Consider the following 27016-nt stretch of genomic DNA (forward strand, 5'->3'; position numbering starts at 1 on the left):
GGAAAAAAATCAGACTATACAATTAATACTGCCCACCAATAATATGTTGGAGTTTCTCCTGTGACTAGAGTTGGCCACAAATGGCTCATCCTTCACTGCTTCACTCTGCTCCGAGGAGCTGCTATCACACCAAAAATCATCTCATTTTATGGCTTTTACTAGCGAGTTTTAATGTAATATCTGCTATCTGTAGCTAAAACAAAGCACTTTAGCTTTCTAGCATCACATTTTAATCACACTGATATATGAGATATCAGATTTGTGTGGAACCTGTGCTGCTGCTGCTGCTCTGTTTAAAAACATAACTACACTGACATTTAAGCCTACGAAAGCCTCACTGATGTGATTGTTCTGATCCAGGTGCAGCCAACAGCAGTCACTGACACAGTCTGTGGGACAGATAATACCATTCTGCCTCAGTCACCACACTAGAGGACATTTTGGGCTTCAGTGCCTCATTTGAAAAGAACTCATTCATCCTCACTAGCAGTTTACTGCTCCATCTGTAAATGAATTGATGTGGTGTCACATGTAATTGGTTGGGATGAGGAGGCTGATGATTGATAACACTTCTGGCTTCTTAAGGACACAATACTTTTTCATTTGAGGCTGACCTTCTCTCAGACTAACACTGGATTACTCACATCAATGCAGACTGTAAGAGAAGCTTTAATAACAAGCACCGTCTTTTTTATACTCAAGCCCAAAATTACATACCCAAAATGAAATGGTTTTTGAATCCTTATGAATACAGAAATAATCCTGGCCAATTGTCAAATTTAGCCCTTTGGAGTTTACTATGAAAAAGTTAAAATTAGTCTAGGTGATGCAAAACAAACTTAAAGAGGCACAAACATGGAGTGGAAATGTATGCATGTATGCATTTTGAGCTTCAAACACAATGGAACCATAACCACAAGGCTGGATACATCCTGTTCCACATGTTGCGATGCTCATAGCGCTAAAATTGAGCAGTGTTTTTGAAGGTTTTGCCTTGGTAGTATTCAATACTCAGTATTGATATTTACCATATTACCATATTATCAAAATACAAACGTTTTGGTAAAAATGACCTTAACTGCTTATGCTGTACTACTCACAGGAGGTGGTTATTTGTTAGAAATGGCCAACAAAAATCTCTGTGCATAAAATGGGATATAAGAATATTAAAGCATATAAGAACGGGACTTATTTGTGTAGCTATTAAGCAAAGAAAACATAGAAACTAACATAGTTTAGTTGACCTGACTTGCTGTGCAATGTAATTGGCTAAAATGAAACCTGTGACTGGCCAACTATGCACAAGTGAGAAGTTATTAGTTTGTGTTGAGGTGTTACTTAGCTTTATTGTCTGATTGACTGGCCAGTAGTAGTTGTAGTTGTTAGTATGAGAGCTTGTTTTTCTACGGAGAGCATACTGAATACAGGCAGAGCTGTGTTGCTATGAAAACGATATCTATGCAGCAAAAAGATTTTTCTCAAGGATAACACATTTATGGGACTAAAATAAAATATAAGATGCATGGGTTATTTGAGCCTTCGACTGATTGCTGTAATAATAATAATGGACCAATGAACATTACCAAACATCAAGCTTGTTTTAAAACAATAGTCAGATGTCCACATGAAAATTGAGACAGGTTTTGCTTGCTGTGACTATTCCTCCTGCTCATACTGGCTGTTAAAAGATGCCTTTTATGAATGTGCTTTCAGTGTAAGTGACAGGTGACAAAATCCACTGTTCTTGCTCTGTGCAAAAAGGCCTTCCAAAGTTTATCTGAAGCTAATACCCTCGACAGTCTCAGTTAATGAAGTCAAGTGAAAATCTTTCAAAGTAACAGCTTTTTTAGTGCAAATTTCCCTCTTTCTGTTTCCCTGTTGAGCTGCAGTGAAGGGACAGTAAATAAAAAGACTAACTTTGGGAGATATCCACTTTACTTGTGTAACTCAGACTGGTGAAGCTTCATATTACCTTCAGATGAACTTTTAACCTCTGGTCAATTTTGACCCGGGAGGACAACAGGTGTCATTATGTGCTGTCATCAAAAAAATTGAAATGGTTTCAAACCTGTATCCTGACTACGAAATTATGAATTATTTCAACTATAGTTGAGATCAGAGGAAATTATGTTGATGGATTATGGCAGACTGGTATCCTTTAAAGATGTTACAAACCAACAATCATAAAAACTGGCAAAACAGACTATACTGCACTGAAGGTATCTGAGATTCTCACCCTAGAAAAAGAATTGTTAGGGTCATGCTGTGACGTCTATATGAATGTTTAATAAAAGGTAATGATTGAATCTTTATTAAAGTAAAAAATAGACATATGGTTCCAACTTAATGCGACCAAAAGAAACCAAGACTGTCACTGTCTGTGGTGTTAAAGTCATGTTTTGCACAACCATGGAGCCCAGCCTCCTCCCTGAGAGGTTTTAATGAAGCCACATGGCATTAGGAGAGCTGTGCCCCACTGCTCTGATTGCAATGCCTCAGATTAATCATACTTGTCAAAATTCAATTCTCCTCTCCACAGGAAGTGATGAATGGAATGAATTATTTCACAACTAATGAAATGAGGGTTGTACAAGGACGCCAATCCACCACCAGGGGCATAAACGTTTTATAACTGACATCCCCATCACACACTACTAGAAGATTTACTTTTCAGATAAAGTTTTCCAGATTTGGACTCTTGCATATCACCACTGGGTGCTGCTAAAATACAGCTGTAAAAACTGTACAACAAAGTGGAAAAATATAGATTTCTAATGCTATATCAAATACTTAAGCCCATAAGCCTTTTTTTGTCTTTTAGGGATCTGTGAAACTTTAAACAGACAGAGACATGAGGCTGGTCTTACTCTTCCTCTGTCCTCCTACGATGCAGTGCTTGTTAGTGTCCACACAAGGCATGTCTGCACAGTTCTCCAGACGCCCACTGGGACCACAGCTGCAGACCTCGTAGCACCCAGTGCGAGTTGGCACCTGGATAAGAGCATCCTGCTGCACCAGAAACTCAGAGGCTTCGCCTAATTTACAGCCTGAAAATACACACACACACACACACACACACACACACACACACACACACACACACACACACACACACACACACACACACACACACACACACACACACACACACACACACACACACACACACACACGGAGTGACTGGCATGCTCCAGAGTAAACTTAACATAAGCTGATGAACCGTAGCAGTAGGTGGTCCTACCTGGCACACAGAGATATGGCTGGCAGTTGAGTTCATCAAGGCAACCCTTCCTGTTGACCTGGCATAAGTGGTTGCTAGGGCACGGGTTGGGGTTGCATGGATGAATAACCTCTTCAACAATGTTGTTGCCTAGGGAACTGGGGGCTGGAGGTAGTTGAAAAATGTAAATCAGGATTAAACATGACAGATATGAGAGTATTTTCTGTTAGTGATAATGTTAACATGTGCACTATTTGTACTAGCCTTAATGAGGCAGTGTCTGGGTAAACATATGATATATATATACAACAGCCTGTTTGCCAGTATAACACTTTAATGCAGTGTGAAATCTTTACAATAATATTTTGGTATTACTTTTGAATCAAATCACCACTATGGAGCTTTTTAACAGAGGTATGTACTTGAGTCACATGACTTGGATCAGGAGAAAGTGTGTTAGTCAACAGACAGCCCACAGATGAAACCTCAAATTATCACATCCAGATGTTAATAATCTACTGGTTTAGCATTACACTCCTATAACATTCCCAGACATAGTGGACACTTATTAAAGAAATTACCCACAATGCAATTTGACCGCTGACAGTTCAGTTGGAGATCTGGATGTGTTACTTTTAGTAGCAGCTAATGTAGCCTGGAGCTGCTAGCCTCCAGCAGAGATGAGGAGCTACAGAGGTCTAGCTAACCTCATTTCTTTCTAACTCCACATTTCTCTCATTTTCAAACTTGTAGTCTTCAGTTCCAACTGATGCTGACTCATGTGACATCATTTGAGGCAATTTATCAGATTTCACACAGCTCCGAAATGATAAATGATTGTAACTGTGTCACAGGAATAGCATATGGCACACCTGATGGGTTTCCATGTAGATTTATAAAGTTTATTTCAAAGTGATAAATACAAATGTCATATTTATTACTATGCTACTACTGTTAAGAAATGTAAAATGCATTATATTTGGTGAAGGACACATACTGACTTTTTAGGACTCAGAACATAAAGTTTAGTACTTGGATTTGATTCTGCTCTGACTATGACTTACAGTAGCTCATTGTTTTGGTTTTACAGCATATGTATAATTCAGTCTTGTCAGTCCCACTTCAGCAAACACACCCACTGCATAATACCTGCACAGCACCAAATGGCAGACAGAAACATTTACGACTAGCTGGTGGAGAAAGTCAAACATCTGGTGAGCTATTGCTCCAAATCTTTTAAAGCCACTGCTAAATGACTAGTGAGTCTCGGCCAGTTGGATGATAATGTTGCTCTTTCTCTGCTGAATGTGTAAACAGTACTTAACTGATAGACAACGGTTATTTTTAGCTAAAACTGTTGCTTTGCAGAAAAGAAAAACTGAGAAATTCGTTCTGAATACTTTCAGCACAGTTCTTTCATATGTTAAGTTCCTTTTTATTCTTTTTATATGAAATTGATCAGTCATTGAAAACCTATAACAAGTTTCCAAGCTGGATGTAGTGTGAGTCTCACTACAGGAAAGAATGTAGAGCTCCACAGGCATTTCATTCCCCCTGGAGAATATGTACTTGTGCATTGTCACTCACTGAGGTATCTGTGGAGGGGGATGCAGCGTTCATGGTCATCAATGGGTGACAGCAGCTCACAGATCCTCTCTGGTGTTTGTCCCTCGTGGAAGCGTTTCCTGTCCCCACACTGGGTCAGGATGTCCACACAATCTGACCTAAGGACACATAAGAGAATTTTTATAAAATGTAGTCACCTATCACTGCAGTCTCCCTGGACAGGGACAAGTTTCACAAACATGGATAATGTAAGAGTTTCAAGTCAGTTCTGTAACAATGGAAATATATTTAATGAAGCTATAGGCACTGTCTGCCTCCTGTCTGATAATGGCCCCACAGTGATTGACTGCCACTGTATAAGCTGGCACATACAGTACAAATTAACACTACTGGAGGCCAATCTGTAAGGATCGACCAATCAGAAGTGGTTGTGTGTATCCACTATGTCTACAAATGTTGAATTCTTAAGGTGGCGAGGGTTGTAAGCACAGCCCGCGGCTGCATGTGTAAAATGTGTGCCGGTGTAATGTCATTCAAGACAAGTGGAAGATTAAAACCTGAAAGGAAGCTTGTTTCTGACAAATGACTGAACAAGACACATAGCCTGAGGTATGGATGGGGTGCTGTTATGCACACACACACACACACACACACACACACACACACTCCAGGCATGACACAGCAGATCCTGAGAGAAGGGCAGGACCTCCACCTGTCCATCAAAGCCCAGGCACATGTTTTTTAAGTTCTCACCCCTCATCACTCATCACTCATCTCTCATCACTCATCAGTCACAGACTGCACAGCTTCATTCTGTGCAGACTGTGAAGAGAAAACGGAGAAGAAAAACAACAGAGGAAAGGCTGAAGGCTGTAGGTATTTAACTGGTAACTAAGTGAACATATGAAGTTACTTTAATTAATTGACAATTGCTAAAACAGAACAGATGTGATTTCTGGAAAATGATTTTAACCACATTGCAGCAAAGACTCAGAGGAGTATCTCATGCTGGTTGCTCCACTGGACTTTGGATCTGACTAGTAAAGGTAACAACAAGTCCCCCTCCACTCAACAGGGTGTTTTGTTTATTGCTTGGTCAGTTGGATGTTGTTCTCTTCTCTACAGAATGATGTATGTGCAGTGTTTGTTTTCTCATTCATCTACTGAAGGGGGAAAGTTTCTCTGTGCTCACCGTAAATCTCAGTTTTACTTGTGTACCTACAGGCAGGATTTGTGACATCACAACTAGCTTGGAGACAATTATGGTCCAGTATGCAGCTAAACAAGTGTGATGTGGAAACTTGAAGCCGTCAAACCTTAGAAGCCAAACATATTTGCTTATTTTTAGATTCTGGAGGAGGTGTTATTTAAAAAAAAAAAAAAAGTTAATGAAACTTATTTGTGGAAAAACCATGTGTCAGACACAACTGATTATTCCAAGCAGAGTATTTTTATATGTCTTAAAACATGTCAGCAGGGGGTCTTTAATACTGCTCCAGTGCTAGAATTGTCAACACTGAGAAGATATCAAGCAAATCCTGCAGTTTGTGAAAACAACTCAGTTTTGGAAGTTAGTCTTACCAGTTCTTAGATATAACAATAAATTAGGCTGCTGTAGAATAGGTGGTATATTAAGCTGTAGTAAATGCTAAGCTAATGAAGTCATGGTAAGTGTGTATTATGAGCAATGTCAAAGTCGCCAATAACTGGTTCTCTTACACATCAGTATACTGAATTACTTCAAAACTCAAGAAAGGAGCGATCAGTGTGGATTGAACTGCTACAATATGACATCATGCTTACATAAGTGAGGTTACAAAGTGAATCTTGTGGTGAATGCTTATTGTAGTGTGTCAGGTACCTTGTTGAGTGAACCTTGTCTATCAAACTTTTGTTAAAATTTCAAAAACAAGTAGCCAAGATACAATCAAAAAATACATGGTTATCCAGCAAAAAATAAAGCTGTTTTCTTAACTCCTGAAAAAAAAATTTCAGATCTGAACATCCAACATCCACTACTGTATATATTTATATATATATGTATATACACATTGGCAACATGTAGAATAAAGGGTTAAGAACTACTAGATGTTGAAGGGAAGTAGTAGACATACTTGCATATGACGCTCCCTCTGGACTTGCTGTGGCAGGGTTTGATCTGCAGAGAGCAGGCCACGGCCTTCCACATGTCCGGCAGACACTTCCTGATGTCCAACACAGGGATGTTCATAAACGGCATCTTGATGGTCCCGTTGGACCACAGCTTGATGTCGTTCATGGCTCCCTGGTCTGACTGGACGTTACAGCTGCGGAACAGTTCTGTCGGCCTGCGCACACAGACAGACAGGTGTCATCATAAGAACTAAACATGAAAGAAAAATGGTTAGTACTTCAATATTACTATTAACGACAAGTGTGCTTAGAAAAAGAGCAGCAACCATTGTGGTCATGTATCTCAACACTTGCAACCAGACTGCAGGATAAAGGTGTCCTGGCAGCTGCAGCCTTGTAGCTGTGCAGGCCTTACAGAGGGGTCAACAGTCCCTCTGGATAATGTGAGACTTGTTTTCCTCCCCGGCAGCACCAGGAAGTGTCTTTGATGTCTGATTGGTGGGTTTGGTCTCAAGTGAGTCAGCTAATTGGTGGTTTAAGGGGAGAAGGTTCCAGGCAGAAGTTCTGGGTGTGGTTCCATCATTCCATTTGCCCCTGATGAGTGGCTGCTTTGTTTATCTTGAAGCAACCGTGTGTGTGTGTGAGAGTGTGTGTGTGTGCAACCCTGGATCCTCAACTTTATTCAACCCCAAGATGGTCAACAGTGGTTTTCCTCTTAAACCAAAACTAAATGCAGCAATCAGCTGATTCTCATTAAGAGCAACTCAATGAAGCTTTTTCCTATGCCCAGTAATGGAGAATGGCAGTCCAAGCAGTTTAATCAGCGCTGTTGCAGCACATACAATCAGGCTTCCTCATCTCTTTCAAGGAAAGCTCCAGAGGAGAAAAATTGTCTCCTTTCCAGGCTTAGAAGAACAAAGGAAAAACTAATCTGCCACAACCTTATAGGTCATCTGCTTTGGAAAGTGTTTTCCTGCCTTCCAGGCAGCTCTTTGTTTCCATTCTTTTCCATTAGGTATGAAAACCAACTTGCTTTTTTGGCAATCCATCACAATAAAAATCACATATGTTTTTATTGTTGACAAAGTTATGTTATTGTTACATTGTAAAAACAGTGAAAGTGTGGACTGGGTTTTCACTGTACTGCTATCTAGATAGGTATCTCTATTGTCCCAAGAGGAACTTTTGTTTTCACAATATACACATGTTCATGATCTTTGTTATCAGTTCAATTTTCCAAATAAAATAACAGAATAACAGAAAATTCAAATCATTTTTTTAATTGGAAAAAGTACTATGTAGAGCTCTCAAGCTATAAGCCATATGTCTGTGTGTTTACATGAGTACACAGTCTTCCTCAGTGCATTTAGCAGAAAAAAGAAATGGATTAGCTCGGCCACAGTTGCCTACGTAAGCAGCAAGGAGACAGAATGTAATACTTGAAAGCAGGAGTGATGATGGGCAGCCCCTCCATCCAATCAGACAAAAGCTGAGTCGGACACTCACATACTTATTAATTTAATAAATAAATAGTAGTAAATCATTTTTACATCATGAAAAGGGTTTCCTCTCTCGGCTCCAGAACTCTAATCACCAGGTGCCTTTACTGCCTGCCCTGCTGTAATCAAATAGACGGCTGATGTGTTCTTTGTGGCTTCTTGGGCGTGCTTATGTTTAACAGACCTAGCATGCTGGTTAACATCCACCGTACACACCTTGCAAAATGCATGGTTGTTTCCTAACTAGTTTCCCAAGTATTTAAATATTTACACACAGATTTGCATTTGGACATTTTGCAAACAGATTGTGCCTTCAAAAATATTTAGCAGAACAGTAATTCAACTAGATACATGTGTGAGTTCCTTGCAGTTTTCCTGCTTTGAATGTGTTCATGTGTCTCTCCATCACCTGTCTCCTGGGCTGCTTCTATGTGTTTCTCTTTCCTCCTTAAACTTTTTCTTTCAATCTTGTATCAGTTCTTTACTTTCTCCTTGTTTTTCTTTCAACACCATCACATCCTGCATTTCTTCCTCACGTCTGTCTCCTCTCTTCTGAAAAAGCCTTCCTTTTAAAAGTCTGACAGGGCATGAAGCAGAACTTTAACTTGTATGGTGTTAATTACAATAATTGTGGACAAATGACACACAGTGGGAGTGCATGCTTGCTAGTTTGGATAGTTGGACTGCTCCAACTATCCAAACTAGCAAGCTACATTAACATTACTGTAATATAAAGCAGCAGCAGATAAACTGGATGGTTAAAATAACACTAATGTCAATTTAAAAATCTTCTGCACCAGAGAGTTTTTGCTATCTATGACTTAGTTGTATTTTGTCAAACAGATTATTTGATGCTGCACATGTTAATGTCATATATGATCCTCTGAACTGATTCATTCGTCTGTCTCATGAAAGCGTGTAATCTGTGTTTTGAGCCGTTAGAGCATGCACATTAGAGAAGCCTGCTGACTTCCTGCTGACTCCCCCACACATGCTTCAAAATCATTTACTGATACTGCTCTTTTTCATTTTTGCTGGACTCAAACATTAATACTACAAAGAATCATTTCAGAGTGTTTGTGACCACTGTGTCAAAAATCGCCTCACAGCCCAGTGCTGCTCCTGGAGGCTTAACACTACCTCCTAGCTGAGAAACATATACATCCATTCTATTGTATGTTCATGTTACTGGCCATGTTGTTCATCATTCAAAGTATAGACATAGATTAATACATTAACCTGGTACAATATTTACCAAATGTCCATAATGCAACATCTGAATTGAGGATCTGCATCTGACAATTTCTAGCACAAGCCTTTTGGTCCTGTTTACACCTGGTATTAACATCCGTCTAGGGTGATCCAATCACAAGTGGACAGCTCTAAATACAGGTGTAAACGCACCCAAATGCATTGAGGATGGATTGAGAGCCGGTCACTGTGGCCACATGTGGCCACATTCTCTTAGTATTGTAAACGCAATGCATCCTGGGCCACACTGAAGGACTGCCTACTCAACTGACGTCCTCTATTTTCCGGCAGACTAGACACAGGACCCTCGTCCAAAGCTGTTCAACTTGTTTGATAACAGACTAAACGAATTATTTTGTTTTTCATGTGAATAAAAAAGGGAATCCACCTTCCGTTTTTTCCTATTTTTCCCGTTCCCCTAACCAGTTTCCTTCTTCAAATCAACAATTAGAATAGAAATTAAACCAAAACCAGAAACTAACTTGTTTTTCACTAAACGTAGCTGGATAGTTTCTTCTGTCCTGTCAAGTTGATAACTACAGTTTTTAGTTTTGCTGCAGTCGCTGACACAATGAGCTCAGGATTTATCAGGAGGATGGCTGCTTTATTCCAAACAGTTTCACTCTATGAACCTGGACTGTGTGTGTAACAGCTGACTTATTGGATGTGTAGAAGAAACAGAACATTAATAACATTAGATCCTGACTGATCCTGTCGGCCTGTCGGAGATTTAAATAATAAATGAAGTCATGCTGCTGTGTCTCGTGCGTAAATGCGCACAGCTTCTCTCAATGGAGAGACACAGCTGCGGGGAGATCACTGCATATAAATATCTCTCTCTCTCTCTCTCTCTCTCTCTATATATATATATATATATATATATATATATATATACATGCACACATATATATATATATATATATATATATATACATACATGTTATAAACAAGTTGACACACGGTCCTCCCGCGGGTTAATAACGAACAAATTTGGTCTTTGCGAATGGAAATGATGTCTGTGTTTATTTGCATATGGAGTGGGTCAGTGAGATCCGATCACAAACGGTCACTCAGGACACCTGTGGAGATGCTTGTTAACGGCAGGTGTAAACAGACGTACTTTAAGCTGTCTACTTGTGATCGGATCACCTGAGACGGATGGTAACACCAGTTGTAAACAGAGCCTTTGTGGCCTCCTTTAATGGAGTCATATCTGCCATGCATTCAGAGGTTGAGAGTGAGAGTATTCATTCACTGTTTTGTCAAACAGTACTGCAATGCCTCATAAAAGCCACTAGGGGGCAGATACAGTGATCATTTGTGACGTAATGAATGTATGAGAATTAATTAATGAGTATATGAGTGAGTTACTGGATCAGTACAAAGAGTGTGTCTAATATCATCCAATTTTGGACCCAATACTCTAAATCAGGGTTTGCATGATGGATTTGTTTCTAATTTAAGGTTCAAGAACCTTTGTTTGTCTTACACAGACACACACACACACAGTTATTATCTCCATGCTCCTTTGCTCTGAAACACCACCCCCAGACCAGTGTTTGTCTTCCATGCTGCTCCCGGCTACACAGCCCAGCGTTTGAACCCCTCAGGGGAGGAGAAACCCATACAAGGCTCTCCTGGACCCATCAAAGAGCCTTACACAGTTTGTTTGCCTGAACTTCAAATCCCACAATGCCACAGCATGAGCTCCATGCCATCGTGATCTAAGACCACAATTTGTCAAATGGTCTTCTTTTATGAGAAATAACAGAAAGCGAGGGGTACATTCACTTCAGAATATATTCAGATACTTCAGTGGGAGAGTCACTTTGTTGTTTGAAGTTCAGCCACTATTTGAGATCCAGTCTCCAATTTTTCACAGATATTTCTATGGTATATTATTTTCTCAAGCTACAGATGTTAAAGGAGCAGTTTGATATTTTGGTTCTAGTGATGTCTGTGTAGACTCTCAGTCAGCCAGGTCATGGTATATCCAAAAGGGTTTGAGATGAAAGCAACTGGACTTGGCACTCATGCCACTACGGTCCAGACTGAAATATCTCAACAACTACAAGATGGACTGCCATGGAATTCTGTACAGGTATGCAAGATCCCCAGAGGATGAATCCTAATGATTTTAGTGATCCTGTTCATTTTCCTCCAGCTCCACCATGAGGTTTTTATTGGCTCAAGCTGAAATTTCAATTTGTATTTGTGTGGTGACAGAAGTTTTGAAGGAAAATATCTCAGCACATAACAACAAAACTATCTAAATAAATAAAGCACACATCCAATAAGATAAATATGCAATGTGAAGTTCCAGTTTAGCTTCTGCCACCATCCAGGCTCAGACTTCTGCTTCTGTGACTTATTGTTCAAATTTAAAAAAATCTGCATTACAATGAAACATCACTACATTTACAGGCAATTAACACCATACTGTTATAACAAACTGGATGTTTTATATTCATATTTTACATTCTGTTGATTGAATGAAATGAATCTCGTGTGATGAAAGAAACTCACTCTCTGGTGAAAAACATGACCTAGTCCTGCCAGAATGCTCTACAGTATCAAGTGGCTGTGAGCTTTTGTGGTCGGCTCACTCACCAGGTGATCTGCAGACCGCTGTGTGTATGTGTGAAGTATATATGAGTTTGTTTTTATGTGTGTGTGTTAGTGTGACTTCCCAGTGCAGCCTTTGAAGCTGTTCCATTTGGCCTATGGCCCAATCTGTAGACAGTATGTAAAACATGCTGAGGTACCGATAACTCCAGGGTCACGCTGGGTTCAATATCAATCTGTCTCTTGTTCATGCTCTCTATCTCTGGTCTTTCCATATAGCATGATGCGATGCATTCTCACACAGCGCTCAGAGACACAATTAAAAGATTGAGAAATAAATGAGACGATAAAAATAAATTGATAAAAACAGGTTAAAATGAAGTAAGGTGTTAATTCTTTGCCTGGGAAAGCACCAGTTAATAAAAATGCTGAAGTGTCGGTTAAAGTTGAAACACTGAAATACTTTGAATTTTCTGATTGAATAACAAGCACTGATTGCTGAGGTGTCAGTTGAAGTATTAAAGCAGTTAAAATCTTTTGAAGTGCAATAGCTGAAAGTATTTGAAATTTCAGTTTCCAGATTAAGGGATTGGGCTGCCAATTTTCTTCATTGTTCTTTTGTCAAGAAATCTCATGTTTGGAGCCAACAAACCAACAATGAACAGATCTACTCAGAAGTATTGTGTGTGTATCCAAATCCTGATATATCTTATTCCTCTGTGTTGTAGACCTCCGTTGTTGTCCAAAAACGATTAAAAACAAATCAATGAGTCACAGCGCTCCAATGGGTGACATGTTCCATCATCTCTGAAGACCATGGTTATTGGAGTTTGTTTAGAAACGGCTCCAAAGAGATTGCAGCTCTCAGGAGAGAGGTTCCTAGCAAGGCAGACACCACTGCAGTTGTGTTTACAGCTTCACTAGCTTGTTGTGCTACATATCACAACCTCTTGACTTTGTAATGAAGTTCTCTGATAAATTTATAATGTAGCACAAAGTCAAGAGATTGTGATATGTAGCACAACGCGCTAGTCATCTTTCTCCTAAATTTGGAACTCAAAACACCTTGATCCTATCCACTTCTGTTGTTCTGGAGTTGGCTGTATTCAACGTGTGTTTGCACTGTAATTTATTCTCCTGTTTTAGCCATCTGTTCTGTTTTACAATTTATTTTTATCTTCAATTTAATTTTATATGGAGGTTAGCTTAGCAGGGAAGTAGCAATGTATCTGGTTTTGAAGTTGTGTGACCTGTTGTTGAAGTTGGTGCAGTAGGTGAGGTCCTTGCAGCCCAGCTGGCAGGGCTCTCTGACATCAGCCAGGCAGTTGATGAGCTCTGTCTCCCCTGGGTTGTACTCGCATAGCTGGTCAAAGTCCTGCAACGTCTGGCTGCCCCAGTTGGAGCTGATGTCATGACACATGTCCCTGTCAGAGCAGAGTCAAGAGTCTGAGTTATAACAAGATGAACAACTAACACATTTCATATTTCACCTATGCTCTCTCTGTACCTGCACAGTGAGGTGTTGGCCTTGGCGCAGCAGTGCATTTTGGCACGATCCATTTTGGTTGGATGGGGGGTCTCCTCTTCAGTCGGGGAAGGGGGGTGGGCGCTGCCTAGAAAACACTGCCACATGGGGTCCTGAGGGAGAGGCTGGGAGCCACACTCCTCAATCAAACCCTCCATGATCTCGTGCTCTGTGCTCATGGTGCGAAGGATTCGCCGGCAAGCCACCTGGCAGTGAGGAGCCTCTGCCCGGTCACAGCAGTATAGACCTGGGGGAGAGGGACTGATCAGTGCTGTAATCACATCATGAAAGTTCACTTATAGTCTTGGGCGATATGATGATGTATACTAATCTCAAGCAGTAGAGATTTTGCTATACTGTATCTACCTTTTAATACCTCTCGGTGTATTAGGCCATATTAGTAATCAGGACTGAGTTATGCCAGTATTGGATTTAAAGGATGTTTGCATCAATGTGATATTTAAATAAAGCTACCTCCAATTGTCAGGATTTTATTTAATTCACTTGATTAGAAAAATCTAACATCTTTTTCACTGCTTGAACTGACTTGACTCAGAAACCACTACATTATGATAAACATACCACAATGACACATACTGTGATAATTGCTGTATGCAATCTCATTCTTACATGAAGACAATTCTGCCATATTTGCACTGGCGGGAAGATTTGATGCATCAAACCACACACTCTAAGATTCACCCTAAGCTGTTTCAACAAATGACAAGTGTGTGTTGCTCAGCGTGACAACAAACAACAAAATCCACAATCAAAGAAACCCAGTGATAGTGATGCAGAGCAAATACAAATAAAAATGTTTCCACACTTGCTGCAAAAACACTGTGCTTGTACTGTAAAATGTTGTGCAGTCTACTGTGTGGAACTTCTTTAATATGATGATGAAAGTCAACAGCGCAGATGTTATATTACGAGCAAATACAACACCATTAATTTGTACAAACACTTGAAATGTCACTATAATAGAGCTATCGGAAAGACTGTTCTCTCTTGTGAAACATTGTTCTAAATGGAGATGGAGACGCAGGTTGGTGGTGTGAACTCCAGCAGATGGGCGTGAAATGTCAGCTCCTCCTCGTAATGATTCAGTTTATGCTTTTACGTGGCTTAAAACATAAATCCTGTACATAAGTTATCAATGAGGAGGCTACTGTATGAAGCCATTCTCCTCCTCTGATCATGTCAATATCTCTCACCTCAACTTGTAACATCCCTTAAGATAATCCTATTCACCCAACCACACAGACCTACACAATGAAAAGCCTTATACAGTTCATTTGTGCGTCAGTTTGTGCGTCATAAACCTCTCATATAGGCCCAAGAAGACTACAGAAGGGATGACCTTAACTGTGCACAACAAAGGATTCTTCTGACTAATTTTCAGATGTGCTACCTGCTTGAATGTTATCTATAAATATTAAGTGTCAAGCACCAGTAAAGGCAGAAATGCAAAAAAAAAAAAATCATTTTAAGACCACAGCAGATTTATGAGTCATACATAAGCCTGACATTTAATTTTTTATCAGCAATGACCTTATTGTGAACATGGATCAAAGACTTTGAAAGGCTGCAGATGAGCTGTGTATTACAGTCATCATTTTTATCTTGTCATATCTTTTTTTACACACACACGAACACACTTCTTGTTCTGATGTTCTAAATACAAGAAACTTAGTTGTTAATTTTGCATTTCATGCAGTTGGTTATGGGCTGTATGTTTAAAAAGCGGTGACATTTACTGGTAATAATCATAGTACTTATGGACAATATGGAATGCAATAAATATTTTTTCAGTTAGAAACATGGGGGGAAATTGCGATCTCACTTCTGAGTGAAAACGAATCATGCAGCCCTAATAATAATAATAAAACTAGTTAATAATAACTGCTACAGTCTGAAAGCTCAGGTGAACATGAATTGTTGAATCAGTCATGAAAGATTTGTGATTTTTTGTGATTTTTTTTTTTTAAATTCCTGCTGCATCTGATGTTAAGAGAGCTCCACCAACTACTGCCATGAAGAAAAATAGCATTTGAGTGATGAATTAAGTCCTGCAGTAGAAAAGAGTGCAAGTGGTGGACTTACTGTCTATAGGGCTGCGTATTGGGTAGGACTTGGTGAAGTTGCTGACGCAGCTGAGCAGCTGAGCGCCGTGGCTCTGACAGTACTCTCTGACGGCGTTGATCTGCGACACGGTGGGGGTTGAGTCGGTCCTGAAGATGGCCTGGCAGTACTCCCTACAGGTGGTGTGACGCCCTGCATAGCTGCAGCATGTGGAGCCCACTGGAGGACCACACGCACACAAACACAACAATTAGTGACGTCAATATACTTTTTGGTCCTATGGTTATGTGTGTGTGTGTGTGTATGTACATCTGTGCGTGTTGTGTGTTATTATGTGTAATATGTGTAAGAGTGCAAGAAAACCAAACAGAGACAGAATGGAGTGGTCAGCGGTTTATTTATTTATTGGCTGGAAGAAGAGATGAGATCAATGTTTGCAACTGTTGGCTTCCTCACTGTTCATCTTGAGTGTGTTTGTCGGTAACAACTTACTTTCATTTTTGGTGATACAGCTGTAGAGGGAGTTCTAGAACAAGAAGAGGAAAGCGGAGGTGATACTGGCATCAAAACTCATTCACTGTTTTAACATAGTAGAAAACAAAATGCATATTAAAGCTCTGCCTCAGTGGCTCCCCGACCGCTTTGCCTAGCGATTGCTTAAAATGAGGCAATATCTGATCGTGACCCCACATCACAGGCTATTGGCATTAGCTGAGACATGAATCACGCACAGTTCAAAGACTGATTTTTCCATCTCAGATTGTTTGATCTAAAGGATTGTTAGAGGCATGAAGAGATGAAAGTATCAAGTAGATAAAGGAGAAATTGCAAAAGCTGCAAAAAAACTAAACATGATTTTGTGAAACACATTTCTTTTTATCATTGTGTGACTGCTCAGATTAATCTAGAGATGGCAGGTTGGGAATCACTGCTCTAGATCTTTCATTAAGTTTAATATGTTCTTGTATTAATGAAAAAATCTTGTTTAATATTGTAGAGATTGGGAGTATCTCTCCTTTATGTATATTTCCATTTATACTTATTTTTATTAAGTTATGTTATTACAAGAGATCTTGGGTCTATACTACACTTTACTGCACTCTCTCATTCTGTACATTTCTTTAAATGGTTACTGTTGTGAAATATAGTTGACAGAGCCAGTTAACCTGTGCCTTTATGTTACTTCTCTGCAACTCTTGGACTTACCTCTGTGACTTTTTTGCATACTTTTGTTATGTCATTTTTGGACGATGCCTACGGAGAAAAGAAATTAAATAAAGCTAGTAAACAGAACAGTAAACACATCACAGTGGGTCTACATTGCACATGAATAAAGGTTTGAAACTAACTTTACGGCAGTCGTTCTTAAAAAGAAAGCTGGACATATACTTTGGTGACTATGTCTCACCTGTTTGCATTCCCTGCGACACTCAGATGAGATAGCCAGCTCACAGCAGCCCAGCCCCACCCAGCCGTCTGACTTCCTGGACACTCCTGGAGATAAATCAAACACCACAGAGTCAACTTAATGTCATATGTATACTGTACAGTTGTTAATTTATGGATGTTGGCTTGTACAGTTGAGGTAGACCTATATTTACTGGGCTAACACTAGCTATTATTATCACCTCCACATATGGGGTTATGTTTTTGTTCTGTCTGTTAATTAGAATATCTAAAAAAAAAAAAGCACTGCATTTTTATTTTCCTTTTTGTACTAAAATCATATGTCATCATGACCCCAAAACCAAAGTACACACCTCATTTTGCAAGACTTGTGGAAAGGCATTTTGAGAAATGAAGGTAATCATTAATTGAAGTTGTTGGGAGGAAGTGGTTACATCAACAGAGTAAATCCCTAAAAGCTCCTGGAATGCAGTGAGCATCAGAGAATCGATGATATCTCGCAGTCTGCGAGGATCTGAGGGAGGCTTTTTCCTTAACAGGTTAAATCTTTACAGTCTCCTGAGGCTGTCTGGACGCCAGTGTTTAGTGGGTACAAAAAGGTAAGAATAACAATACCTCCGAATCTGGAGGCTATTAAGCTTCTGACAGGTACATTTGTTCCAAGCAGAGGGAGCAGGATTTAGGCCTTTGATCCACTGCCTGCTTTCTGCTCGAGTCAGGGCCAGCTCTCCTCAAAGCTTTAACAGGTTCACTAGCTACCATTTCTTCTCATGCAACCAGATACACACAGTAGATACAGCTTGGGTTGAATGTCATGTTTAATGTAATTTCTAGAGTCAAAGTGCACTTTTGATTTACAGCATGAACATTCTGTTTAGTTACATAAATATGATGGACACTTAGTCAGGAATGCATTGGAAAAAACCTTCCAGCCTATGTTTTCAGTTTGATCAAGCCATCTATTAGACTTTACAAAGACAGTCTAAGAAGAACATTGGAATACATTAGATAATGAAAACATCTGGATAGTCAATCACCGCACTAAAACAATCTAAAAAACCCACATGAGGGTAGGTGAATGTGGCAGCAAACACTTTCCTGTTTATACATCCAGCAGACATGGAGCAATTGAGAAGTACATCTAGCCCTTTAGCTGCTAAATGCTCCACTGTGTTCACTAGCTAGTCGCTAACTTTGTCTGTCAGCTGTTTGCTGCTGGGCAGGTAGCGTATAACAGAGATTTTCTGTTAAACAGCTGCCTGCAGCTGTTGGAAATGAGGTTGATGAGAGTCGTGAGACTGAACTAAAACAGTAAAGTTTGTGCGTCATAAAGCCAAAAGCTAAGCCATAAGCTTAAAGAGGCTGAAACCATATGTAGAGCTGAGGGAAATACAAAATCTAAATTTCATTTTTTGTCTAATACTTTGGTTTATGACCAAATATCAACAGAAACTAATGACATCAGCTGTATTTTGTGTTAGTGCTAATTAATAAATTTTAGCAAGCTAACGCGCAAAACTAAGATGGTGAACATGGTCTAAATTACACTTACTAAACATTAAAATGTTAGCATTATCATTATCAGCATGTTAGCCAGGTGAATTGAGCATTTAGCTGAAAACACCACTGTACTGCCTCACAGAGCTGCTAACATGACTGTAGACTCTTGTTTAAATAATTCTGTAGAAAAATGAGAAAATCCCTCTGAAAATGTGTGCGGTCTATGTGTTGTGTACTGCCCATTTACCTGAAGTGTTCCCAAGTTTGGTCCATGAGGGTAGGTCTAAAATCATACTACCACTAGGAGGTTCCAAAGTCAGACATTTTAAAATGTTACACTTACTGGACGTAATCTTAGCACTGTTTCTCACCTGGAAGTGTAGAGTTGATGCACATCCACAGTTCATTCTAGAAGACAAAGGAGATGAAATGTTAGCGTCAGGTGTCATTTCAGCTTGACAACTAATAGCTTTTATATTTTTTGAAGCAAACTGATCAATAGAGCTACAGTTTTGGCTAGTGGTATTGCATCCTAAGGCCCTCTGCATGATTCTTACAGTGGAATTTGCACTCTCACGAGCATCCATGAACCTTTGCAATTATATAATTACAGCTGGCGTGCTGACCCAGCATGTAACTCTCCAGATTTAAACACTGCGGCCCAATGATTGTGTGGCTCCTTTTTGATGATTGGCTCATGGTTTGTGTGACCAACTATTGTAATTAACTGGTGGTCTCACAGACCAATATTCTTTTGTCTAGGGAACATAAATCTGTTGTATATGCTTCTCACTGGGTGACAATTTGAGCCTTTAACATGGGAACTATGTACAACAAACATTGAGATGTAAGCTGGTTAAACTGTGGTAACGTACTGGTTGTTCCATTCCAATGTTAGCATGATTATGATTATGTCATGTCACCAAACAATCAGCCCTGTACAAAGAAATTTGCATGCATACACACCCTTACAAAAAACAAGTGTGTCTAAGTATACTGTTAGCATACTACTTTAAAATTAAAATTAAGATGTGTACTCTAAATACACTTACGAAGTCTGTACTAGAGATAAACTTTGGGATACCGCTATACTGGGGTTTGTCCTTGTAGCTAACTGCTGACATACTTTCAAACTTTTAGCACACTTTCAGACAGTATATCTGTAGTTTACCTTTACCATTTACCTTTGATGTACATACTCAGTTTGAACTTCAGAAAACTAGACTGGGCTTATACCCTAACTTGAACTTCTGACATACCACCATAGGTTAATACTTTTTGCACACTTTAAGACACCTTTAGTTTACCTTTTATGTATATACTAAGGACACACTTCAGAAAAGTACACTGGTATTATACTTGTACCTACACTTTTGACGTATGAGTTAAATACATTTTGCACACTTTCACATTGTAAACCTGTTTACATTTGATGTACAATATGTCCTAGGGATATAGTTCATAAAGGTATACTGGGCATGTACTTTAACTTAATAGGTTCCCTTTGTCCTTTCTATATAGAAACTACAAATTAAAAAAGTCAAGAAAAAGTCAAAATTATGCCAAAACACTAAAATCTAAATGTAATTAAATGTATTGAAGAGGTGTTACCTGATAATGCCACTGAACACAGTCTTAATTTACAATTCTGCATTCCCCGTCCTGTTAACTTGTCAGCTAATGGGTTAACTTGTTAGCTGTCATGATTTTCTAAAGAAACCTCAGTGTCAGAAACAAATGCAGCTCAAACTGGTAGATCTGATATCGAGTGGAACATCTGATTCTCTCTTGGAACCAAATACAGAGAAGCAAGTAGATAACACAAGTATACTTATTCACAGAAGTATACTTTAGTATATTAGAGGTTTACTAATTCCTTGTAAGCGTTGTTCTACATGGACTCACTAGGTGGCTTTCTAATCTGCTTGGTGTAGATTTGTACACAGCACAGACTGTACTAGAGGAGTCCCGTGGGAACTCCTGCGTGGATGAAAGCACTAGTATATACACATCAATGGTTGTGGGCAGTGAATCCACCCTACTGGTTTTAGCTTTCAGCCATGGTAATTGACTCTTGGCTCCAGATTTCTCAGGTCATTATCACATTAGTGCTTCACCATTTAAAATGCTTAGGCAATTAAAAAATTCTAGTACGCATACTTAGGGTTAGGGTTGTATCATTTCTGGTAAGTGATGAGGGTAGAATCCTTATCCAGTAATTCCATGGCTTAGAAAAAAATCTTTCAGCCAAAAAAACACACTAAACAATTGACTCAAATGTTGAAGAGATATGAAAAGATTGTGAGGAAGCTGTGAGAAGTTTCTCTAATTTCACAGAGAACGAATATGACATTCTTTGGATCAAAACAGTGTTTAAAAACAGGAAAACATATGAATCCTATGAAACTCCCATTGGTTTTGTGGTGAAATGTTGTGGGATTAATCATCACAAACAAGCTTGTCTGTTCCCTCTGCCGAAGGGACAGAGACAGAGATAGGGATGGCGGCACAGAAAGACAGACACATGGAAGTTGAGGTGTAGCAGAAAAAATACCTCTTCCACAATCTTCTGTTTTCAGTCATTTCTGTAAACTTACCACGTCACTGTTAACACTCCCCCTGTGTCTTTTGGCTTTGGAACAGAGGTTCCCGTCAGTGGGCGTCAGCATCATTTATGAGACAGACCAAGGAGTTACAGTGTCTTTACATGAAGCATAAACATGATTTGTGATGAACCAGAGGCCAATAAGGCAAGAACATGACAGGAAGAATAATGCTGCAGTTTAGACGAGCCAAAGCAGAAATCCCTCAAGTCTACCCAAAGAGCCAGAGCCTTTGTGTGTACGTGTCTGTTAGGGTTAATCTGATACAAGCTTTTCTCTTTCATCTTTTTTTTGTTGTTTTGCTTTAGACTGATATGATTGCAAAATTCATTATATTCACATTTGATCAGTTAAACCACGCTTTTTGCAAGAGTAGAAACTGACTGTTTTTGCTTTTTAGGATCAGTTAAAAAATATTCAGCATTTGAATTCATGACTAGGTATGGTTTCAAACCCATCATCATTGGTATTTTGGTATTGTGACAGCACTAAGCCTAAGGTACATAGTCCTTAACCTAAAACTAACTGCAAACAGAAACTTAAACATCAATTAAAGCAAGTTTTTCCAATGACAGCAAACAACAGATAAAAGCAAATATAACTGTATCTACATGTACATACAGTAGGTACTATACAATGGAAGAAGTACTCAAATCCTTTACTTCTGTAAAAATACCAAAAGAACTAAACTACTCCATTATAAGTATCTGTACTTAAGTACAGATGTATTAGCAGCAAAATACACTTAAAGTATCAAAAGTGAAGTTCTGATACAGACATTTGGATTTTTTTGGACTCTTTGGACTTTCCTGTTTAGGGGGTAAATGTCCTCTTGGTGGAAATGGTAACGACTCATAGACTGTTGGTTGGGACAGTTGAGGACAGTATTTTGGCCCTTGAGAAACAGTGATCGAACCATTTTCTGACATTAATCGATAATGAAAATAACTGTTAGTTGCTGCTGCTTTTTATGTCAAATGTTAATCTGAAAAGTAACTAATAACCATGGCTGAATTTAGTGGAATAAAAAGTGAAATACTTTCCTCTGAATTGCAGTAGAGAAGAAGTATAAAGTAGCAGATCTAGGAAATGCTCAAGTAAAGTTCCTCAAAATTGTACTTAAGAACATTCAGTTACTTTTCTTGGCTTACAGTGTTTTCACATCCGTTAAGCTAAATTGGAACAGGACATAAGATCAAATGAGAGTGAACATTTTAGGCTGCCTAAGTCTAATTACTAGTGTGGTTCTAATAGACTACATGGAGAGAGACAAGCAACAAACCAGTCTGTCTGCTTTGTAATTAGCCATAGCGTGAGGAAGCAGTGAGCTAGTGAGTGTATGTGTGTTTGTGTGGTTTAACCAGGTGCTACAGTATGACTGGTAACCACAACCACCGACCCACTTCCTGTATGAGTCTAATAAGAGAGTCGATAGTGACTTTCTCTGAACAGCAGCCAGCAGTTTACATCAGCAACACAGCAGGACAGCTGAATATGTCATGAGCTCAAAACTAAAATGAAATTTTACATTAGAATTAATACCATAAATAACTATTCATACTGTCATAACTCATTTATTCAAAAAAGTGTCACCTATAATTTTTACGACATTCAGCAGTGGATTACACATTCAGCCACTCAAAGACTCTCCCTTCCATGCACGACTGATGACTTCACATTTACTACTGTGTTGTACTGTTACTGCATGTTTGCTCATTACTGCAAAAGGGGGATGCAAATTTTGTACCAAAGCTCAAGTTAGTTTTCCAGTAAACAGCATTATTTCATCATCAGAGGGAGTTTGCTGTAGATGTTCAAATGTTCCATTTTTTGGACCACTTTTAGGACCTCTCATCTGTCCACGACCAAGCACAAGACCTGGCATGACGGGACTTTCTCCACAGCTGCTCTCTACCTCTGGAAATCTCTCCTCAAACACATCCGTGACTGCACCAATCTGTCTATGTTCAAGAAGTCAATAAAAACTTGTTTTAAAAGTGTTTTTAGGACTGATTTTAATAGGTGATTAATGTTGTGTGCTACCTTGTGCTTTTAGTATATATGTTTTGCTTTTTTAACTTGTTGTGTTAAGTGTCTTTGAGTATCTTGAAAATTGCTCCATACAGTATATAACATGTATTATTATTGAAATGTGTTGAAGATCATGTAAGCTCTGGAACAAGCTAGTAAATGGACCATGACTTAAGATTGTTTTGTCAAACTGCTGATTCCAAAGTCAAGTATGAACTTTCAAACTAATCTTCTGGGCCAAAACAGATGAGAAGTCCTCATAGTTCTCAGAAAATAGGAAGTTTGAACATCAACATTGAAACATCTTCCAGGTCAAATGAACAAATTCTATCCACAAAGTGAACAGAAGTGAAGTCAAGACCAAGTGATATTGCTGAAAAAATGAGTGAGTGGACCTTGAATCAAGATTGTTTTGTCGAACCTGAACCTGGTGTCTTGAGTATTCTTTGTCGTGTTATCTGTGCGTGCCTGATCATCCTGGCTGTTTTCCTCACTCTGGTAATGGTTTCCTTCAGGCTGTTTTGCTTGCATGACCCTTTGACACCAAAAGCCTGTGACTGAGTCTTCTGCTAACTACGAAAGTTAACAATGAGCAGTATCTGTAATAAGTATCTGATAATGGCAGGTACTACTAAGCTTTAAGAGTTGGTGAAAAGCAAAAACAACATTAGTTTGCTGTTTGCATACTAAGTTTAAGTAATCATGCCACCTGATCCATATTTTTTGAAACCAGAGTAAAAGTTCAAGGCTATTCAAAGCCAGTTATGTTACATATGTCGACATAAAACTAACTCATGAAAAAAGTTCAGTGCAGTTATGGTATCTCTGCCAAGTCTAACTAATCACCTAAAGCCAGGCAGACAGTGTACGGATTCAGGCAGCTTTTATTTGCAGTGGTATTGGCATATCAAAAACTTTTGGTCAGCTGTTTTGGAGTCTGAGCAATACCACAGCCGATTTCCCAGCATGCTAGATTTTAAACTGTAGGGAGCTTGTTTTAATATTATTAGAATATACTGTACATCACATGCTGTGACTCTGATACAAAACTGAACTCTGGTGCTGGACAGACAGACAATCTTCCAGCCATCTGTAGCTCCATATTTTTCTTTTTTTTCTCCTTACTTCCATTCATCGCAGAATTGCACAAAGTAATGCTGCCTTTCTTTCTTGTTGTCAACAAAGTTGAGGATGCGGTCATCTTGTTTAAATAAACTTAGCCTAATTGTAAAGCGACTGCAGGTTCTGTGGTCATGCTAAGTGTGAGCTGCACACTCTGGCAAACAAGTGTCAGCTTTTGGCCGCGCAGACAGAAAGATTAAAACATGCAGTATTGTTAACACAATGTTAACACAAGATTAATAAAAATGCACAGTGTCTGCTCATCTTACCAATAATATTATACACTAACTTTGTCTCACAAAGTTAGTTTTTAATTTGAATTGTTAAACTATGATTTTTAATTGAGTTCATAAATGTTTTTGCCTCTATTAGATTTTGAAGATGTTTACTGCATGTTTTTTAAAGATGCAGTAAAGCAGAGCTGCAATTAATGTTTATTTTCAACATCAATTAATCTCTCGACTGTCAACTAATTAACAAAGTCTCTATGACTCAAATTATTAAGTGTATTGTTTAAAAAATGTTCATCACATTTTGATGGTCTCGAATCTCTTCCAGAATAACCAAAAACAAAAAGCTATTCACTTTGCAATAATGTAAAACAGAAAAGCAGTAAATCCTCACACTTCAGAAACTAGAACCAGATCATGTTTGCCATTTTTCCCTTGACTAATGACAAAACTGTTTTCTATTCATTTTCTCACGAGTGATTAAATCAAATAATCTACCAATTATTTCAGCTCTCCAGAAAAGGTTCTATAGAAAAGTCAGTGGTATCATGTAGGTTGTGTTAAATGATTGACCAGTTCATTTAGGCTTTGAATCTGCTTATCTGAACATAACATGCTCAGGGGCAGGGCAGGTGCACAATTAGTTCATGTACAGTAGTGTAGTAACACCCTTAACGAACCACTAGACCTGTATTGATGTAGTACAAAACAACATGATATGATACAAAACAACACAACTGTAAATTCCCACTTCAAGCTGTTGGCAGGCAGTGGACTCACCATAGACTCTGGACAGTAACTGGGTAACCTCTGCAGGAGATGCTTCAGACGAGACTCACTCTTTATAGTGATGAGCTGTGGGAAAGGAGGAGGAAAATACAAATCAATATAACACATAGTAAATGTATGTATGTGTGCATGTGCATGATGATTGGCAGAGTAATATAGTTGCAAAGTGTGGGGAGTGACTTTGGTTGAGCAGGATTCTGGTGGTAAAAGTCCCAAATATTTTCAGCATAGACTTGTAGAGTAACTGGCAGCTGAAGTGCTTCTAAGACTTTGATGGGTATAAAATGGAGCAACATCAGTGCAAAACATGAACAAGTGTGTCGGAAAATATCTGGTTCTTTGATAAAAAATCAAAAGGACTCCCACAGTGCATTTGGTAAGAAACATGCAATCACAGAGCTTGATATACTGTTGTATCATCCCCATTGAGACGGTTTAAGTGAACTCTTTGAAAAAAGACACTCTTTACAACTTCAGATTTTGTATCATCGTGATGTTTTCTTTTATATTATAAGTAATCCAGTGAGAGCTGTCTGTACTGCCAGTAATTAATCCAGTATGACTTTCTACAGTGCAAGACTTGTTGGACAAATAACACCTGCGGGTCACACTGGATTCTGCTCTGATCTGCCGTTTACTGGCGGGAGGAGAGCTCAGAGTTTTTAAACTTTGAGCAACAGCAACAGTGAGTGCTCTGTCTGTGTGTCTGTTAGCATGTTTAGCACAGCAGCAGCAACAGTGAGTTGCTCAGTCTGTCTCTGTGGCTACTGGCTAGGCGGGCTAGGGGGTTTATATCAGTTTATATGTAGCAACGTCATCGCGCAGTATTCTATGTCAGGTCATGTGAGAAAAAGTTTTTTGAAAGGCCTGGGAAAATGGCATTTTAACACTGAAACATATGTACTTCAACCAATATTTGAATTCAACACTCTCCTCGATCCATTGATTTAAAGATATTTGCAAATATGTGGACACACAATCAAAAAATCCAAAATAATTTTTTGAAAGTAACGATATATGACAAGTTGTGATAACACCATAAGCCTGTAAATGAAGGCAGTGAAAACCAAAAAAAGGCAGCTGTGTTTTGTTTACAGTGTGTTCTGAAGTGTCCTGTATTTGCTACAGCTCAGGTTCACACTTACCAAGGACACTCTTGTGTTTCTATGATGAAGAACATTGAGGATAACACTTTGATACGAGAATTTACAGTGTGAATAAACACTTCCAGGACCAGCAGCTCCTCCCAGTTCACACCTCTACCACTGAGTCATTGGAACTGATAAAGATCACTAGATACAATATGGATCATGATCATTTTGATCCATGAGACAGTAAAAATGTACTTGTTGCACCTTTAGCCTCATATTATTGAGTGTTCCTGCAGGGAGGAATGTGTTCAGGCCATGGGAAAGTGTTGGATAATAAAGTCAGCCCCAGCACCTCTGAGATATGCTCACTTAGACATCAATAGGGCATCCAAGTTTGTGGCGTGTGTCCACACACACACACAC

The 27016-nt window shown here is 39.0% G+C and overlaps 1 protein-coding gene across 1 annotated transcript in view; it reads right to left on the bottom strand.

The window, feature by feature from the left end:
• Positions 1-27016, bottom strand: part of reck (reversion-inducing-cysteine-rich protein with kazal motifs) — a 97675-nt gene that overhangs the window by 38901 nt on the left and 31758 nt on the right. Inside the window, exons 3-14 of the mRNA XM_042399019.1 lie at positions 25494-25568; positions 19099-19135; positions 17229-17314; positions 17027-17074; positions 16313-16346; positions 15842-16039; positions 13721-13985; positions 13464-13637; positions 6901-7113; positions 4808-4944; positions 3242-3385; positions 2868-3047 (exon numbers count right to left, since the gene is read on the bottom strand). Coding sequence (XP_042254953.1) covers positions 2868-3047; positions 3242-3385; positions 4808-4944; positions 6901-7113; positions 13464-13637; positions 13721-13985; positions 15842-16039; positions 16313-16346; positions 17027-17074; positions 17229-17314; positions 19099-19135; positions 25494-25568 — 1591 coding nt within the window. The remainder of the gene's footprint in view (positions 1-2867; positions 3048-3241; positions 3386-4807; positions 4945-6900; positions 7114-13463; positions 13638-13720; positions 13986-15841; positions 16040-16312; positions 16347-17026; positions 17075-17228; positions 17315-19098; positions 19136-25493; positions 25569-27016) is intronic.

Source organism: Thunnus maccoyii, chromosome 21, assembly GCF_910596095.1.
Source record: "Thunnus maccoyii chromosome 21, fThuMac1.1, whole genome shotgun sequence".
In the NCBI taxonomy this organism is placed as follows: Eukaryota; Metazoa; Chordata; class Actinopteri; order Scombriformes; family Scombridae; genus Thunnus; species Thunnus maccoyii.